The sequence below is a fragment of the Pelobates fuscus genome, chromosome 1 (assembly GCF_036172605.1).
Source record: "Pelobates fuscus isolate aPelFus1 chromosome 1, aPelFus1.pri, whole genome shotgun sequence".
Classification (NCBI taxonomy): Eukaryota; Metazoa; Chordata; class Amphibia; order Anura; family Pelobatidae; genus Pelobates; species Pelobates fuscus.
In genome coordinates, this window is record NC_086317.1 from 431442309 (window position 1) to 431462718 (window position 20410).

At 43.6% G+C, this 20410-nt stretch overlaps 1 protein-coding gene across 1 annotated transcript in view; it reads left to right on the forward strand.

The window, feature by feature from the left end:
• STARD13 (StAR related lipid transfer domain containing 13) overlaps window positions 1-20410 on the forward strand; it is a 260123-nt gene that overhangs the window by 46217 nt on the left and 193496 nt on the right. The window contains exon 3 of the mRNA XM_063429412.1: window positions 13925-13964. Within this exon, the coding sequence (XP_063285482.1) occupies window positions 13925-13964 (40 nt within the window). The remainder of the gene's footprint in view (window positions 1-13924; window positions 13965-20410) is intronic.

Sequence of the window (20410 nt, forward strand, 5' to 3'; positions counted from 1 at the left end):
GTCTTAAACTCATTTATTGTCAATTCTATCAATGATATTGTTCAGCGAGGAGCAAAACAAATCCTCAAGGCACTGGAAAAAAATATGAATAACATATTCCGCTCAACAGAATGGTTCCCACTTCTCTGTCCATGGGAGACTAGCATTTAGTAGTCCGTGACCGTTTTAAAAAAACATCTGGGTGGATAGAAAGACATAATGGGAAGAAACGCAAGGGGTAGAAAAATAAGAAACAGCTCCTAAAAAAAGGAAAATAACTCTCTACTTACTAAACCTCATTATGTGGTTGATTATCAATTATTCTATCAGGGTTTTTCACTAAACACCGAATTCCAAATGGAATGGCATTTCTCATGTTTACTAAAGATAATTCTAGTTAGAATTCGGTCAATCCAAACATATCTGCAGCAATTGGCCGGATGCATTTGGCATCTGGTTTAAAATCAGTGCTTTTCACATCTGAACCCTATTCAAACTATAGGATTCAGAATATGTACAAAGCACCAATTTTAAATGACCACTATAGTCACCCAGACCACTTCAGCTCAATGAAGTGGTCTGGGAGCCAGGTCCCCCAGGTTTTAACCCTGCAGCTGTAAACATATCAGTTTCAGAGAAACTGCTATGTTTACATTGCAGGGTTAATTCAGTGTCTAGTGGCTGTCTTCCTGACATCCGCTAGAGGCGCTTCCCCAACGCTCAATGCGAAAATTGCATTGAGCATGCAGAACGTCCATAGGAAAGCATTGAGAAATGCTTTTTTTTTCTATGGGTGTTTTTAATGCGCCCGGCTCTGGCCGTGCATGCACATTTGGCTCCACTTGGGAGCTGATGTCGGAGGGGGAGGAGAGGTCACCAGCGCCGAGGGAGCCCGGCGCTGGATAAAGGTAAGTGACTGAAGGAGTTTTAACTCCTTAAGCCCAGCGGGAGGGGGGCCCTGAGAGTTGGGTGGGGGGGACGGACCTGAGAATTATATAGTGTCAGGAAAATTTGCAAATTATCACTCACTTACTTTTGAGCTAGTGAACAATAATTCAAAATACTATTTGCCTACTGGCATTTTCAGCCCCCACCCCCCTCCTCCAAAGGTTTTGGCCAAATATGAAACCCTAAGTGACCAGAGTACCCAAGCCCCTATCCACATCCCTTACAATAAAATAAAAATTGTACCTACTCACTTGGCTTTAATAAAAAGGATGGAGGTCCAATGAATCTAATACCTGTAAAAAATAAATAAAAATAATCATACCTTCAGAAGTCATCTCCTAGAACACAACTCTTATAGAATGGTCACACACTCAATGTATATAGAATGTCCGCCAACTCTACAAAATACCAACCATTCACAGTAAAAATAAAAGTAAAAAAAAAATTAAAATGTGAAAAATAATCCAATCCATTAGGTGGAAGAAGTATGTTTTTGCATCAATCTTGCCGTAAGATATTGTGATGTGCAAAGAGGTGACAGTTTATGTAGCCCCTTTACAATTCCTGGAGCAAGCCTTTTAAATCCAACTACTGCTGGTGCTCTTCGACAATGGTAGTATGTTCAGACTTCTCTTTTATTTTTGGTATGCTCTTTTTATTATTTTCAGTCCAGCAGTGCCTGTACTAAAAATTCTGGCTAGTTTGATTCAACTGTTTCTATTTAATTAATCAAGGATGGCTGATGACATAAGAGTACTTGGTAATGTTGTGTTTGAAGGTGGAGATTATACACTATGAGGAGTGGAGACTCTGTTGAATAAAAATCACAGAAGCAAACTTAGTGCAAATGGAGATGATATCCATTGCAAATGGAGTTGAAGAATGAAGGATTGCATTTTGTCTGTCATCTCTATGTAGATCTGATCAGGATCAAAATAAAAAAATAAATATCAAAAAATAAATAAAAATATTCTCCTGGCAAATTCTTTGGGGAGACATACAGGCTTATTTAGTTAAGTGACAACTACATGAAATTGAAAGTGATTTTAAAGTAAATTAAACATTTTTGGCTAAAATAGGTAAATTAGAAAAAAAAAGTTAATTCTGTTTTCAATCTGGCTATTTCGACATTAAATTTGAAATTAATTTGGAATACCTGACAATTCAGTATCACATTTCCTTCATGTCATAGCACTGATTATTATTATTATCAGCATTTATATTGCGCCAACATATTCCATAGTGCTTACTGATAGCAGCCATACCTCTCCGGTTTACAGGATCCAGGAGGACCGACTGAGACAACCTAAACATTATTCCTGCACAACACCAAAATGTATTTCTATAGAGATATTCTAAAATAAAACGAGAAACACTAATACTCAAAAAAGTTTTCTTTTCTCTTCTAAATGTTAATCTATTAATAAATCTCCTTTGGCACATTTTTCATCTGCCTCAATTCATGCATGCTCTGTTAATATTGTCGTCATTGTGGTCCTTTAAATAATAGACATTGAAACATATTCTGTGAGTTAACCATGTGTTTTTGTTAGAATTTGAAATCAGTGTATGATGTAACATTCCAGTTATCCTGAGTAATGACCTTGGATTTTACTTTGGCTTATTCAAAATGATGACTTCTGTCATGTTATTTCACTTTCCCAGAAGATTTATAACGATAGATTCCTCACTAGAGTTTATCACTGGATTTTATTTCCAGCAGAATTGTATCAGCTTGTCTAGTTACATATCACGCACAGAGAACCATTTATCGTGATTACTGCGGCTATTGAGGGCTTACTCTCTATATAATGACACTACCCTGATTTCCTTTGGATTGCAGCAACTGGGAGTCATAAAACTATTTACATCTCATTGATGAAATGCTCTAATGAACCAGCAAGGGGCAGACAACATCTCACTGGGCACTCAAAGCAACTAGATGATAGTTAAAATGCGGAAGCACATAGTATATAAAAACATTCTATCCTTGGCTGTAGCAGTCACTGCCAATCTGCCTCTGGAAGTAAAGTCATTCATTCATACGCCTATTCTCTGTCCGTACTCCCACATCTGGTGCTCGCCTCCAAGACTTCTCCAGGGCTGCACCTTTTCTGTGGAACTCCCTTGCCTTCTCCGTTAGATGCTTACCAGGGCCGGACTGGCCCACCGGGATACCGGGAAATTTCCCGGTGGGCCGCGGCACCTGGGGGGGGCTGGATGGAGAGAGGGAGCCCTGCTCCCTATATTTTAATAAAATCGCGGCCGCCGGCCGCATGTCGGTGCCGCCGGGTGGCCGGTCCGGCGGCACACTCTGAGGTGATTACTCACCTTTTGGCCGGCGGCCCCATCTCCTGTGCTGACAGCTATGCTGCTGTCAGTATCAGCGAGTGTGCCGGGCGGCCGCCTAACCGGTTCGGCGGCACACTCACTGATAATGACAGTCGTGCAGCTGTCAGCACAGGAGGACTGAGGGAGGGGGCGGAGCTAACTACCAAGCTCCCTCGCGGTTCCCATAATTCCCAGCATCTACAGATCATAGAGTAGGGATTACTCTATGATGTGTAGATGCTGGGAATTATGGGAACCGCGAGGGAGCATGGTAGTTAGCTCCGCCCCCTCCCTCAGTCCTCCTGTAAAAAGGTCAGAAGGGACACGGAAGGGGAAGGGGGGTGGGGCAAATAGAGGGGAATGGGGGGGACAAATAGAGGGGAAGGGGGGCAAATAGAAGGGAGGGGGGCAAATAGAGGGGAAGGGGGGAGACAAATAGAGGGGAAGGGGGGAGACAAATAGAGGGGAAGGGGGGGCAAACAGAGGTGAGGGGGGGCAAATAGAGAGGAAGGGGGGAGACAAATAGAGGGGAATGGGGGGCAAATAGAGGGGAAGGGGGAGAGACAAATAGAGGGGAAGGGGGGACAAATAATAGAGGGAAAGGGGGGAGACAAATAGAGGGGAAGGGGGGGACAAATAGAGGGGAAGGGGGGCAAATAGAGGGGAATGGGGGACAAATAGAGGGGAATGGGTGGGACAAATAGAGGAGAAGGGGGGGCAAATAGAGGGGAAGGGGGAGACAAATAGAGGGGAAGGGGGAGACAAATAGAAGGGAAGGGGGGGCAAATAGAGGGGAAGGGGGAGACAAATAGAGGGGAAGGGGGGCAAATAGAGGGGAAGGGGGGACAAATAGAAGGGAAGGGGGGACAAATAGAGGGGAAGGGGGGGCAAATAATAAAGGGGAAGGGGGGAGACAAATAGAGGGGAAGGGGGGACAAATAGAGGGGAAGGGGGGGCAAATAGAGGGGAAGGGGGAGACAAATAGAGGGGAAGGGGAGAGACAAATAGAGGGGTAATAGAAACACAGGGGAAGGGGGGACACAGAGACTGAGGGGTAATAGAAATACACCAGGTTGGGGGACGACGACAAAGAGACAGAGGGGTAAAAGAGAGACAGGGGATGGGGGGACAAAGAGGGGTAATAGAGACAGAGGGGTAATAGAGAGACATAGGGGTTGGGGGGACAAAAAGAGGGGTATTAGAGAGACACAGGAGAAGGGGGGACACAGAGACAGATGGGGTAATAGAGAGACACAGGGGATGGGGGTACAAAGAGACAGATGGGTAAGAGAGAGACACAGGGAGGAGATGGGGAAGAGAGACACAGGGAGGAGATGGGGAAGAGAAACACACTGAAGGTTTGTTGGGGGGACAAAGAGACATACAGTAGGGAAGGGGAACAAAGTGACACAAGATTTGTGGGAGGCAATGCTGGGCTGGAGAAAAAGAGACAGAGAGGGGCTGGGAGAAGAGAAAGAGGCACACAGAGTCTGGAGTTAGAAAGAGACACACAGATGAGATTTGGAAGGGGAGAAAGAGACAAAGTGGCTGGGGCTAAGAACAACACAAAATGGGCTGAGGGAAAGAGAAATACAGAGGCTGGAGAAGGGTACAAAGAAACACACAGGGACTGGGATGAAGTAAAAGATGCACAAGGGTTGCTGTAAGAGGAAAAAAAGGAGACAATTGGAGACAAGATACACTAAACAAGGTAGAGGTAATAGACGTAAATTAATGTGATCCTGACAGTAATGCACACATATATATATATATATGCATGTATATTGATGTGTGTATTAGTAACATATAATTATGCCTATAATATTTACACATATAGTAATATACATTTATATATGCAAAATACACACATAAATATCATATATATATTTATGCGTGTGTGTAATGAGCACGTATTGGCCCTGCCTTGTTGCTAGTTGCATACTCATGCACAATAACATATTCAAAGTGAAGAGCGCACCCATAGAACTTCAAAATTAACCAGATCACTTCATTTTTTTAGTTGTGCAACTGCAGACATTCAGCATTTCAGTATCATTACTAAAATGTCCTTAATAGGCCAAAGTAGTTGTACTGAAACATTGATTACATGCAAATGTACGTCTACTTAAAATAAAGGCGCTCTTTTGTTTATTTTGAAGCCCTATATGCGTTCCTTCGTTGGAGTAAGAGTTTTCAATTTTAAGTTATTTTTTCACCCTCTATATCAGCACACTATGCTAGCGCGACGCATTATTGGGCTGGTATAGAATTTTTTTCCAGGGCTGATTTTAGTTCCCAGTCCGGCCCTGATGCTCACCCAGTCTCCACTCATTCAAAAAATCTTTGAAAACACACTTCTTCAGGAAAGGATATCATCTAAACTGTTAGCAGGTTTTCATCCCCCCATCCCACTGTGACTCCTATCCTGCAACTGTCAAAAATAACCTACTAAGTTCTCAGTGATAACTTTTCTAGCAACTTATGTCATTACCCCTACTTTCACCCTTTGTGTCACTATACCCCACTCCCTCTAGCATGTAAGCTCATTGAGCAGGGCTCTCAACCACTCTGTTTCTGTACGTCCATTTGTCTGGTTACAATTACGTGTCTGTTAGTCCACCCATTGTACAGCACTATGGAATTTGCTGGCGCTATATAAATAATAAAGCAATAATAATAATGAACTGCTTATCAGAATCTTCATGAAATCAGCAGTCACTGCAGTCACACATGACTCTATGATCGATATGGTATGGTCTAAAGCCAACCACTACTGAAACTACCAGAAACACAATCTCTGGTGTGATGAGTCACACTTCACTCTATGAGACCATCCGATTGCATTTCCGTATTTCACTTGGCTATTTCCGTATTGCTATTGGTGGAAACGCTTGTAAGTGTGACAGCCACTAGAGGCATTTCATCAATGCAATATCACATTCCTGTTTTCACTTGCAGAGTTACAGTGAACCTGTAATGAAAAATTCACTTACCTTTAATTGCATTTACATTGAATACACCTTATATCACAACGATACATGGTGTATTCAATGTAAAATAGAAAGATTTACTCAATTATCCTTCGTTCAAGCACTGCTGTCTTCTAGCTTTGTGGGTGTTATTCTTTGTGTAACACCCACCTCCAGGTTGACCTCCGCTCCTCCCGCAATCTTTTTTGCATTACCCTGCTTGTGACGCATCCCCAAGCAGGGCAGATCTCTTCAGTGACATCGTCAAAACTGCTAGCACATTGTATAGATAGAATTTTATGCACACTCTTATGAGCAGAAGTTGTTTGGAGCTCGACAGGTACCCTTCATAACAACAAGGATACGGCACCAAGATCATTGAGATGAAGTCGTCTGGGTACCTAAAGTGTCCATTTAATAATAATAGGTATTTATTTATTTTTAATTATTTATTTTTGGACAGTCATAGGAAACAGTGCAATCATTTCACCGTATACATGAGGCACACAGAAGTTCGGTGCACAGAGATTATTGAGGGCATTGAAACATTAAACAGTGCAAAGCCTCCTTAAATAATAGATATTTTTTGTTGCATTCAGCAATATACCAAAGTACGCAATGGCCTTAAAAAGTATAGTGCCTGTGACACTGTATATTGAGATGGAATCTTGGGTACTCAGATAAAGCTATTCTGAAACTATCGCAATGCAAATAAATATTCTATTAATCAGAGGGACTTGTACAATGAATGTCCTCTTGAGAAAGAAATACACCGTCTTCTGCAAGTTTTCTTCTTGCTCTTAAGCAAGGTCATTAGCTCTGTTCTAAAAATCAAGCGGATAGATTTGTCTGCATTGCAGATAAGCATAAAATGAACTGGCTGCATCTGTGATGGATAATCTCCCACTGCAGATGTCTGTGAACTGCTAACCTGGAATGCTCATGTTAACGCACGTTTTCATATTATTATAAATGAGAGTTAACATCTAAAAGTGAAATCTTATCTGTTAACGCCATTATAAGTATCCCATGTAGTGGCACACTTTGTACATTGTGCAAATATAACATATGTAACTTTGTAAATCTTATGTCTGGGTGACCTTATACTTCCTTTTCCCAATGTAAGCAGATGTGGGTGAATCCTAATGTGTAACAGGTTGGGTGTACCCCAAAACAAGATAGAATTGGCTCACAAAGGACAGAATCATTTAAATGGGATAAATTCTCTCTACAGTATATTGCGTAGCACCGTTTTAAGGTCAAGCAGCAGCGCATAGTTCTGAAGAAGCTAAATAGCACAGCCCAGGTCTGAAGGCTCTGCCGTTATCAAGATGTTATCTACCTGGGGCTAATTAGTTCTGAACAACAAAATAAAAACTGTCCATTGTTTAATTCTCTATGCTTGCTCCTTTTAGTGTCAGGTTGAGGCTGATCCACAAACACACGGCACTGACAATATTATGTATTATGTTTCATGCTCTGGTCTAGGCTAATCCATACTCCCTGTGAATTGTACAATGGGGCTACTTTGTTTCCCCATTTATCTTTCTGCCTCCCTGTCTATCTGTCGTGCATAAAAAAGGCAAGCACGACTTCTATGCACTGTTCATTAACCAAACTCAGGGCCGGACTGACCCACCAGGATACCGGGAAATTTCCCGGTGGGCCGGAGCACTTGGGGCAGCACATTGCAGCAGCCCCCCCACCCAGTACACACACTCACATTGGGGGCCTGATGAGTGAAGGTCCCCTCTTACCTCTAGAAGACACTTTCCTCTATCCACTTCCAATGCTGCTCGCGAGTGAGACAATGAGCAGACAGCCGACAGGAGCCTGGAGTACCTGCAGGGAGGGAGGGAGGGAGTCCCAGTCCCTGCCTGACAGCCTGCACACACTGGAAGCATGTGACCTGGTAATCAGGCAGAGCAGGGCAGCCCACGCGGGTCTTCTGAAGTTTTGCTTCCTGTGTGTAGTGGTGTCAGCAGTGGCATACACATGACCCATGGGGCCCTGGTGTGAAAATTGATCCGTGGGCCCCCCCCCCACGCTTACTGTGCGTGGGCCGTGGCCGCAACACATGGCGGTGGGCACCTGGTCACAGGGGTTACAGGGCTGCGACCGCGGTATGTACGCCAGTGCATGCAGATGCACACACACTTAAAGGACCACTACAGACACCCAGATCACATCAGCTCAATGAAGTGGTCTGGGTGTCAGGTCCCTCTAGTTTTAACCCTGCAGCTGAAAACATAGCAGTTTCAGAGAAACTGCTATGTTTCACTGAGGGTTAATCCAGCCTCTAGTGGCTGTCTCACTGACAGCCGCTAGAGGAGCTTCCGCTATTCTAAGACACTGAACGTCCATAGGAAAGCATTGAGTAATGCTTTCCTATGGGCGGTTTGAATGCGTGCGCGGCTCTTGCCGCGCATGCGTATTCGGAGCCGAGAGGCGGAGGGATCCCCAGCGCCAAGGGAGTCCGGCGCTGGAGAAAGGTAAGTGCTGAAGACACGCACACACTCTCACGTACAGATGCATACACACTAGCTAACAGACACACACATTTACTGACAGACACACTCAGCGACAGACATACATACACACTCACTTACAAAACATACACTCACACTGACAAACACACACTCACTAACAGACATCAAACAGACTCACTAACACACACACAAACACACTCAGTAACAGACACACAGTAACACACTCACTGACACTCACTAGCAGACACACACTCAACAGACACTCTCACTGACACTCACTAGCAGACACACTCACTCTAACACTCACTCTAACACTCACACTAACACACACTAACACTCACACTCACACTAACACATGTTTTTGTTTTTTTTATTTAATCCGCTCAGCCTCCTTACCGTTTGGAGTGCTGAGGGGATTCCCTGGGGTCCAGTGGTGCTGCTGGACTCCTGGGCGGGCAGGCAGGCTGGCGGGCGCACGAGGGAGCACTCTCCCCTGAGTGCTTCCTCTTCAGCTCCCTCGCGCACCGCATAGGGATGCCAGCGGCGGAAGATGACGTCATCTTCCGGCTTCGGTATCAGTACGCGGCGCGCAAGGGAGCTGAAGAGAAAGCACTCAGGGGAGAGTGCTCCCTCGCGCGCCCGCAGGACCGGCCGTGGGGTGACAGCAGGGCCAGCCTCGGGGGGCCCTCAGGTGGCCGGCTCCTGGGCCCCCCAGGAGAAGAGGCTGGCCACAGTGGGTACATACCGAATCGCAGGGGCGGCCGGGCCCCCTGGTGCGACCCTGGTATGTACGCCACTGGCTGTCAGGCAGGGAGGCCCCTGTGAGAGAGCTAGAGGCAGGCTGCTGGGAAGGAGCTGAACACAGACTATTTCAAGGAGCAAGGTGGGCTCAGTTGGCATGGCACCCAGGTATTTCATGTTAATTTTACTAATTCTTAGAGTTTGTGTATATTTGAAGGTGTATTTTTGAAGTGTCTGTGTCAGTATAGATCACTGTGTGTGTGTGTGCGCGTCAGTATGGATCACGATGTGTGTGTGTGTGTGTCAGTATGGATCACGGTGTGTGTGTGTGTCAGTATGGATCACGGTATGTGTGTGTGTCAGTATGGATCACTGTGTGAGTGTGTGTGTTTGTGTGTGTCAACATGGATCAATGTGTGTGTGTGTTTGCGTGTGTCAGCATGGATCAATGTGTTCCAGTGTGTATGTTCATGTGTGTGCCAGTGTTTGTATGGGTCACAGAGTGTATGTATATACAGGGCCGCCATCAGGGGGTGACAACCATGACGGTTGTCACGGGCCCGGCGGCCCTAGTGGGCCCGGACTGCTCTGGCAGTCCCAGGCCCCACTTTCCCTCCCTGCACACATAGATAGCGAGTATCGCTATCTATGTGTGCAGCCGTGGGCCCCCCGGCTTCCTGTTACCGCAGAGGGGGCCCAGGCAGCACACAGCCTCTTCTCTTCTCGTCTCTGCTAATAACTCTTGCGAGACCCGGTTGCCATGGCAACGCTCCGCGGGTCTCGCGAGAGTTATTGGAGGAGAGGTGAGGAGAAGCTGTGTGCTGCATGGGCCCCCTCTGCGGTAACAGGAAGCCGGGGGGCCCCACCATGCCACCGGACCTCCGGGGATGGAATCTCCCCCCTCCCTAGACACAGGTAAGCAGGGAGGGGGGAGAAACAATTTAATTAAATTATTATTATTTTTTTAATATTATGTTAAAATGCCCTCCCTCCCCCTCCTCATTGGACATTTACACACACACACTACATACACTGACACAACACACACACATACTGACACAACACACACACACACACACACACACACACTACATACCCTGACACAACACACACACACACACACTACATACAATGACACAACACACACACTATATACACTAACACAACACACACACACACACACTACATACACTGACACAACACACACACTATATACACTAACATAACACACACACACTACATACACTGACAAAACACACACACTGCATACACTGACACAACACACACACTATATACACTAACACAACACACACACACTACATACACTGACACAACACACACACTATATACACTAACACAATACACACACACACTACATACACTGACACAACACACACACACACACTACATACACTGACACAACACACACACTGCATACACTGACACAACACACACACACACTGCATACACTGACACAACACACACACACTGCATACACTGACACAACACACACACTACATACACTGACACAACACACACACTGCATACACCAACACAACACAATCTGCATACCCTGACCCAACACACACTGCATACACTAACACAACACACACTCTGCATACACTGACACAACACACACACTGCATACACTAACACAACACACACTCTGCATACACTGACACAACACACACACTGCATACCCTAACACAACACACACTCTGCATACACTGAAACAACACACACACTGCATACACTAACACAACACACACACACTGCATACACTAACACAATACGCCCGCCATGACGTCCGAACTCGAATCTTTTGGGGGTGTGGTTTCCACTTTAATGACTCAGCCTATAAAAGGCTGACTCACACATAGGACTTTGCCCTGTTATGGCTCTTTAGTTAGTTCCCAATAGCGCTTCCTATCTGATTTTTTTTTTTGGTATCTGACCTCGGCTATCTGACTACTCTCCATTCTCCTGTTCTTGACTATTCTCATATTCCATGACTCGGCTAGTATACTCATTTTCGTGATTTCTGGATCCCTCGAACGTGGCTTGTTCTTGACTATTCTCTTTCTGTCAAACGTAAAGTCCGGCCACTCTAAGGTCTGCTATATGTTTTTCTATTACACCCTGCGTGTTGGATCTCCTAGGAGTCCTGACAAGGAGCAGCTTAGAAAATAAATAAGATATTTTTTAAATCATTTTAATGCAAACCTAAACAAACCCAATAACTCAGTCTGGTATAATCACTGGCGAACCTTATGAGTAAGTCCTCCATATTAGCATTGTGAAATACTGCACCAATCTAATGGCATTTATTAACTGACCCTGTGGTAAATAGCTGGCTTAGCATACTGGGAGGAGTAGACCACAACAGTATGCATGGTGAAAGGCTTTTACTAGTATAGTAGTTATTTGATTAGTTGAGTTAATTTTACGGTTTGATCTTCAGTTTTCCTGTCTGTTGATAATGAGCTCTTCAGCCGACACGCACCAATAATACTTTGAGATCAATGTAATGAACAGATTTAGTGCTACGTACACTCTGCATTGTCCACCGTAATGGATACTCCTGTATAAACATTCACGGTGAACACAAATATAAGTGGTCACTAAGATAAATCCGCAAGGTGCATTCCGAGGGATAGACCACATGTATGTGGTTAATCTAAAAGCCACGTCTCCCTCAACACATTTTTTTAAACAGCGGCTGAATTGTCATAAGCTATATATGATATAAATAAAAGTGTTTTTATTTACTAAACAGTGAATTGCAGTAAACTGACAACGAAATTGCATCCTTAGGAACAAAAGAACTGAGAAACAGATATAGCGCCAATAAGTACCGTATTTATCGGCGTATAACACGCACCGGCGTATAACACGCACCTCATTTTAAGAAGGAAATTCCAGGAAATTTCCCCCCCCTCCCATAGTGTTCCCCCCCTCATCCCATAGTGTTCCCCCCCTTTCCATAGTATTCTCCCCCCCCTCCCATAGTATTCTCCCCCCCTCCCATAGCATTCTCCCCCCCTCCCATAGCATTCTCCACCCCCTCCCATAGTGTTCCCCCCCTCATCCCATAGTGTTCCCCCCCTTTCCATAGTATTCTCCCCCCCCTCCCATAGTATTCTCCCCCCCATAGTATTCTCCACCCCCTCCCATAGTGTTCCCCCCTCCCATAGTGTTCCCCCCTCATCCCATAGTGTCCCCCCCTTTCCATAGTATTCTCCCCACTCTCCCATAGTGTTCCTCCTCCTCCCATAGTGTCCCCTAGTGCACTTTCCCTCCCCTTGTCCCATAATTACTTACCTGTCTTGAAGCGTGGGCCGGCTTCACAGCGCGCACCGCGGTACTGGAACTTCAATTTCAGGTTCCGGTTTCCGGCAGGACTGAAAGGAAGTGTGCACACTTCCTTTCAGTCCCGCCGGAAACCGGAACCTGAAATTGAAGTTCCAGTACCGCGGTGCGCGCTGAACACCGGCCCACGCTTCAAGACAGGTAAGTAAATATGGTATATCGGCATATAACACGCACACATCATTTTCTCCCTATTTTCAGGGAGAAAGAGTGCGTGTTATACGCCGATAAATACGGTAAATATAACTGTCTTCTGCATCCATCTCACACAGGGATGGTCACTAACATTGGGAGATATGGCACTGGGATGGGGGACACTAATACGTACCTTCCAACATTGGGAGATATGGCGCTGGGATGGGCGAACACTAACATGTACCTTCCAACATATGGAGATACGGCGCTGGGATGGGGTACACTAACATGTACATTCCAACATTAGGAGATATGGCGCTGGGATGGGGCAGTAACATGTACCTTTCAACATTTGGAGATATGGCGCTGGGATGGGGGACACTAACATGTACCTTCCAACATTGGGAGATATGGCGCTGGGATGGGGGACACGAACATGTACCTTCCAACATTGGGAGATATGGCGCTGGGATGGGGACAGTAACATGTACCTTCCAACATTGGGATATATGGCACTGGGATGGGGGACACTAACATGTACCTTCCAACATTTGGATATATGTCGCTGGGATGGGGGGACACTAAGATGTACCTTCCAACATTGGGAGATATGGCGCTGGGATGGGTTGGAGGGGAGAAGCCAGTGACATCTTGCAGTCGATCCGAAAGAAAAAGTCAATCCAAACAGGGGATGGGCCTATTCAAAGGTGTTTGTCATGCCATCATAAATGCAAGCCAAGGTCTAAAAGTTGTAAGCAAAATGCTCTTTTAGTTAGTTAGTTAATTTAACACTATAGTGTGAAGAATACATTTGTGTATTCCTGCCACTATAGTTTTCTTCTAAAGTGTGAAATTAAATCTCTAAACTTGAAATGCTAAATAAAGTTGAATTATAATCTATTTGTGCATGATTATTTTGTACATAGAAAACAATGAACGCTGATAAATTCTCTTTTCTTTAAGGTGCCCTCTCCCCCTCAGATGCTGGACAGTTGGACATCTGGTAAGTCGTTTACCCTATTCATAGCTTACGTACAGTATGTGAAAGGTTTGGATTCATTTTTGTTCCATGTTGCTTGTGTAATAAAACAAACATCTTCCTCTTGCTATAGGGAATTATTGTTATCACCAGAACCAACAATATTTTTAAGTCCATTTAATAATTGGTAAATTCTTCTCCTAAAAGTGGTCACGTAGAGGCAGATCTCATACATTATTTACAGAAGTCGAAACATCACGTTTGCTGTAATGAAATAATTTAGTAAAATAATAGTATTTACCCTAACGGCCGTTTATGAGATATTTAGCATTTTTACAAAACAAGAAAATACTAGGTTTTGCAAAGGAGAAAATCTATTACTCCCCACACTCTTCCATTTGCAGTTTAAGCTATATTGGCTTACTATATTGATTCGCAGCTCCCTCCCCTGAGTCTTCTCTTTGATTTATAACTGTATCATTGCTGTATTTTACAGTCATTGAGCAGAAAAAGTACAAAACCAAGATATTCTAGTTAAACCATTGTTTAAGCGATTTCATTTAATTATTCATCCACCAGATATACTGTGGACGCCCTACACCATTCCTTTAGATTTACCCAATGCCATGTTACTGCGTAAATAGGTGTCTAATTCCAATGTCAGATGCACAACCTGTTCAACTCTGTCCTACTTTTTGGAAATGACCTGGAATCTCCCACTGTATGTGCGTGTGTGCGTCGAATTTTCGGTATTAATATATTTATGGATCAAACTGTTTTTTTTTTTCAATTTGACAATTTTTATTGTTTTTGCAAAGTAAAACGTGGGATACAGAAGAGAATAGGGTGGGGGGTTACATTGTATGTTCAACACAAATCACACTTCTCCGTCTTTTCGTTGGTACAGTAGGCTTAGTATTACATCCCCTTGTAAACACTCTTATTCCTGGCTAGTCCCCGTGTGCCTTTCTTGTATTCGGGGTCTAAGATCCCCTCCGGTGTGAATCTACTCTCTCTCAGTGCCTACGGCCGACCAGCTGCTCTTGAGTGTTACATGTTCTGTACCTACTTTTGCGGTTGTCTTGTGCTGTTAATTAGGCCCTCCCTTACTCTTCTTCCGGGGGGAGGAGTTATAACCAGGTGTGAGGGGGAGATGGTGAGATGGGGGGAGGGGGAAGGAGCGAGTTTCTCATGTCATGTCCTTCTGCCGTTCAAGTTCCAGCTACCGTCGGGATCTCTTTTGGGTTGTAACCTGTGGGTTGGTCCTTCTAAGGTGGCTACCAGTGTGACTCTTAAGTCCGGGACTTCTATCCTGTCCTGTGTGTGTCCTGCCCTGTCCTTTCTATATCCCTCTCCTGTCTTTGATTCAAACTTTTTGTATAAAGTGTGTGTGGAATGTCCACTCTAATGCACTTCGTTATCGTGGGCTTCCCATTTAGTTATGGCCTCCCTGAATCTCTGGTTGTTGCCTTGTGCTTGTCTGGTCACGACTTCATACCGTAAGTTAGTAGCTATTTGTCTCTTCAGGGAGGGCATTGTCGGTGCCGCAGTAGACTTCCATTCCCTGGCTATTAGTGTCAGTGCTGCTACGAGGATATGGAAGGTGAGGATTGTTTCGCCGTTTCGTCTGGAGCCCATGTTCATGAATAGGAGACATAGTTCTGGAGTTATCGTGACGCTACTGTCTACTGTCTTCTTGATACTGACTCCCACTTCCTCCCAATACGGTCTGATCTCCCTGCACGTCCACCAAATATGGTACATTGTTCCTTCCTCCACCCCACAACGCCAGCACTGGGTTGGCGTTCCCGGGTATATGTGTGCCAGCCTTGTCGGTACCATGTACCACCTATAATATACCTTCCTCATCAGTTCTAAGTGCGATGCGCAGGAAGACCTCCCTCTGTACGCTGTGAGTGCGTTCGACCATTGTGTGTCCTCGAACACTTTCCCCAGGTCTGCCTGCCATGCTGCCTTGAACCTATCCGGAGGGGCCGGAGTGGGGTCCATTAGGAGTGAGTAACATAGTGAGATAGTCCCTTTCCTGGGTCTGGGGTTCAGACATGCTAGTTCAAATTTTGTAAGTGTACTTGGGTCCTCTTTAGTGGGTGACTGGGATCCAAGCATAGATTTAAGTTGTAGGTATGGGAATATGAGTTTAGGAGGCAGTCGGAACCTGTCCTGGAGTGTGGGAAACGGCAATATGTCCTTCACTTTTACTAGATCCTTTATGTGTGTGCATCCCCACTGGGCCCATTCTCTATGTGCCAGGGTGTCATTGATCACGGTTAGACTAGATAATGGCGCCGCTGGCGACCATGGTGTCAGGGACGTTAGGGCGTCTTTAACCTTGTCCCACGTCCTTAACAATGTTTTTGTGGTTTGTAGTATGTTGGGTTGTATTGGCCTCATCTGCTTGGGCACCCAAAGTAACTGTCTAAGTGTAGTACCCTGTATCCAATGGTCCTCTATATCTATCCACTGCGGGGAGGGCCCTCTTGATTGCATTTCCACCACTGGCGCCAGTAGTGTCGCCTGGTAGTATGACCTAACGTTGGGAAGTGCCAGTCCCCCTTCTTGGGTTGGCCTGTAGAGGAATTTTGCCGCTACTCTCACTTTCTTGTTGGCCCAGATGAATTTTGAAATCAGTGTCTAAGTCTTGTGTAAGTAGGAGGACTATCTGCAGCGTCCGGAAGAGGTACTGTAGCCTGGGGAGGAGAGACATTTTAACTGCTGCCATTCTCCCCAGCCAGGAGAGGTATTTATCTCCCCATCCATTCAGTCTGGTTTCTAATTCCTTGAATAGGGTCTCGTAGTTTGCCTTGAACAGGCCACCCATCGACTTAGTCAATTAGTCAAGAAATGCGTGTATGCTCTCTCCGAGGTATTGGTGATTCTCCATGTATCGTAGTAGTGGTGTATACTAAGGAGTTTCTGTATCTGTTTGCACTGCCTGTTCAGTATTCTATATCTCGGGCTATGACTTGAAATGTTGGTATCTAGTTTCGGGTCCCAGACATGGTTGAAGTCCCCACAGATTACGGATATCCCTTCCTGTAGTGTTTGCGATTTTTGGAGTACATGGTTCAGGAACTGACTCTGTTTTGTGTTGGGGGAGTAAACACTCGCTATTGTGTATTTCATATTATTAATAGTGCATTTTACAATTATATACCTCCCGTTTTCGTCCACCTCTGTAGAGATCAAGGTAAACGCTACTTTCCCAGATATCAATATGGACGTCCCCTTAGATTTAGTAGAGGACGTCGCGTGGAATTGGTGCGGGAAAGCCGTCCTGGACGGCGGAATGTAGTGATCAGTTTTGTAATGCGTCTCTTGGAGACAAACAATGTCTGCATCTAGTCTTTGGAGTTCCCTATGTAGCTGGTGTCGTTTGACCGGTAGATTTAACCCTCTAACGTTTAGGGAGGAAATTTTCATGGGGGCTTATACCCTATCTGTTTATTGAAGTTTATGTCAATAGGTGAGTACCAGCACGGGGGGTTCGCTCGCCCCAGCAGCATCAAGTCGAGCGACCTTCCCCTAAAAGAGGGTAGGGTGTGTGCATGTCTCGCTCGGGGGGTATGGGGGTGATAGGTCCACTTGGGCTGCAGCTCCCAAATATGTGTCCCCTGTTTGCGGGCCAACTCAGAAGGTTCTTGTGTGCTCTTGGGGCGGGGTCTGCTTTGTTTAGCCCCTTCAGGACCTAGGGGGGTAGGGTAACAGGGAAAAAACACGGGTAACAGAGAAAACAATGTGAACAACATAAACATATATAGTAGGTGTGCCTTATTCGGCTAAGGTACTACTCGGTACCTGAATCAAACAGTTTTTAACAACACTTTCTGATGTGAACTATCCCTTGTATTTTACCTGCCCGTAATAGACAGATTTTAAACAGGTTATTGTTTATATTAATATCTAGTTCATACTCCGTTTATAAATGTCAATGAAATCAATTTGCATATTACTACACAGGGTTTAAAATATAGGGTATAAAATGTAGTGGTTGTAGTGCTCAGACTCCCCTAGCACTATCCTATCATAAGTATTCAAACCATTTTCAAGCAGTTAGACAACTATTTGGGTCACCCAGGTTTCAGATATTACTAAAGTGGAAGTCCCTACTTCTGCATTAGTGACATCTATCCGCCCATCTTTGATGGAATTAAATGGCTGAGAGCACCCTGAAAGGAGTGAACATGCTTAAAAGATAGGTGTGCCACCCGGAACTCACACTAATCAGGTTGACTAATGAATGGTCTCTTGCTGCGCCTGCATATGCACAGACTACTTCTGACTTAGCCTATGAGGCCTGAATGTATTTGGTGCAGAGTACGCATATCTGTATATGTAATATTGGCCTCAATTTAAGACTGTTGGGATAAGCTTTTTAAATGATTTCATATTTTTGGATACTTTTTTTTGTAATTATTTTTTAAAATTATTAATATACCAAAAATCATTTGAATAGCTTATCCCCCCCAAAAATCCAAATGACTCGTATACAAAAATGTAATCTATTGATAAATCATTTTGGAAATGTTTACAACAGTATTGAATCATTCGGAAAGCTTCTTAAATGGAATCCTAAATCAGTGGAAGTACAGAGTATGATATAGCATGTATCATTTATGATATAGTATATGTAATAGTTAACATGTATCATATAGTATATATAATTCTCTGTGATTCCAGAAGATTATCTTACAAACTAAAAACAATTGGTTTAGAGGAAGAAGTGTATTTTTGAAATGAAAACTGGCTTACCTTTTCAAGTTGGACATAAGTGGAAGTGAAATTCTCTTGTCCCTGAAAGTCATATTTGTTTGTAATTATGCAAAACTAGGTACAGTAATACAGTCTGAGTATACACAAAGGGTGCAACAAATGTATACTATCTGCCGTTTAGGACTCTATCATTAATGATGTGCTTTTTCCAAATCGCTCAATATCTGTTTGAAGATGAAGCTTGCATTTGAATAAATTATATTTATCACTTGATCATAAGTAATGTTTGTTTAATTTTCTAAGCTTTCGGTAGAGAATGTACGTTAATAAGATTTGTTTCACCAAATTTTTGTTTGTTTGATATATAATAATGGTCCTGATGATTGTTGAGTGTTCAATAAATATTCTCAGTTTATTAAATATCCTAGCTTGCATACCATCATGAAACGTGAAGTGTATGCTTATCAGTTTGATCAACATATTACTTCTCTACAGAGGGATTGGGGTACATTAGGGGACATGTGGCAGATGAGATTCAATGAAGATAAATGCAGAGTTATGCATTTTGGCATAAAGAATAAATGTGTAATGTATACTCTAAATTGAATCGAGTTAGATAAATTGTTCAATCTCATTAATATCCTTTGAGCACTGAAAGGTTTAGCATAAGAGTTGGATCAGTTACAATTGCTAAGGAGACTTATGTTTATTTGGGCATTAATGTCACTGACTTTAAAATAGCCATTGGTATTGATTTTTGTGATACTTACAGTAAGCAGAGATTAGTAATGACTTTGTGATTACATTAGCACAGATGAGAGAGCATGAAGTGAATTTCTGGAGTACCTCAGTGACATGCAGAGAGCCGAGACTGATTAGAACACATAAAATCTGCATTTATTTTTAAACGTTCTTTCAAAATATTAAATATAATTGTATGGCAGAAGCATTAGGTCTGCCTTATTAAACTGCATTTTACATATCCACATGCACTAAAAAGATACTTGTTGAAGGAAATCTATACTAGACATGAACCAGTCGCACTTTTTAGAGGATATAATAATAATGATAATAATAATATTAATAAAATAGAATTATGTTGTTTTTTTCTCTGCCACAAACGTCTGCTACTCACCAAACAATCCATCATATTTATTCTGCATAGGATGTTTCTGTTTTATGTAAGGTAATTCTAGGAGACAGAAAAGGGGATCAGATTAACCCTTTAAACACTTAGTGCAACACAATGCTCTACTCTTTTCTGCGGTACTGAAAGGGAAAAAAATAATAAAAATAAATAAAAATGTAATATGTATGGCCGGATTGTAAGGCTTATCTATACACCGAAACAACTTTAGGTTAATAAATTAGTTTTGATGCAAAAATCATGCCTCTGCATTTCTCACCCATTTAGGATTTTAATTTACTTAATTCTGGGCCCTAGCCACACCTCCACAGGCTGTCAATCGCACAGCCTCTCTACACACTTCCTGAAAGTACATACCCATTTAGACCCAGTGCAATAGTTACATCAGCAGACTATTTTAGGACACAAAGGGGCTGGTAGGGTCTTTTTAAAATCTCCCTGCTCAGAACTAATAGGGCAGAGAATATTACCCTAGAGAGCTTTTTTGTGTAAAATAAGAATCTCACACAAAGACTGAAGAAAAGACTTGGAACACTTTATAGCACACCATTTTTGTTAGCATTTTTTTTTCATACACAGTAATGCGGAAAAG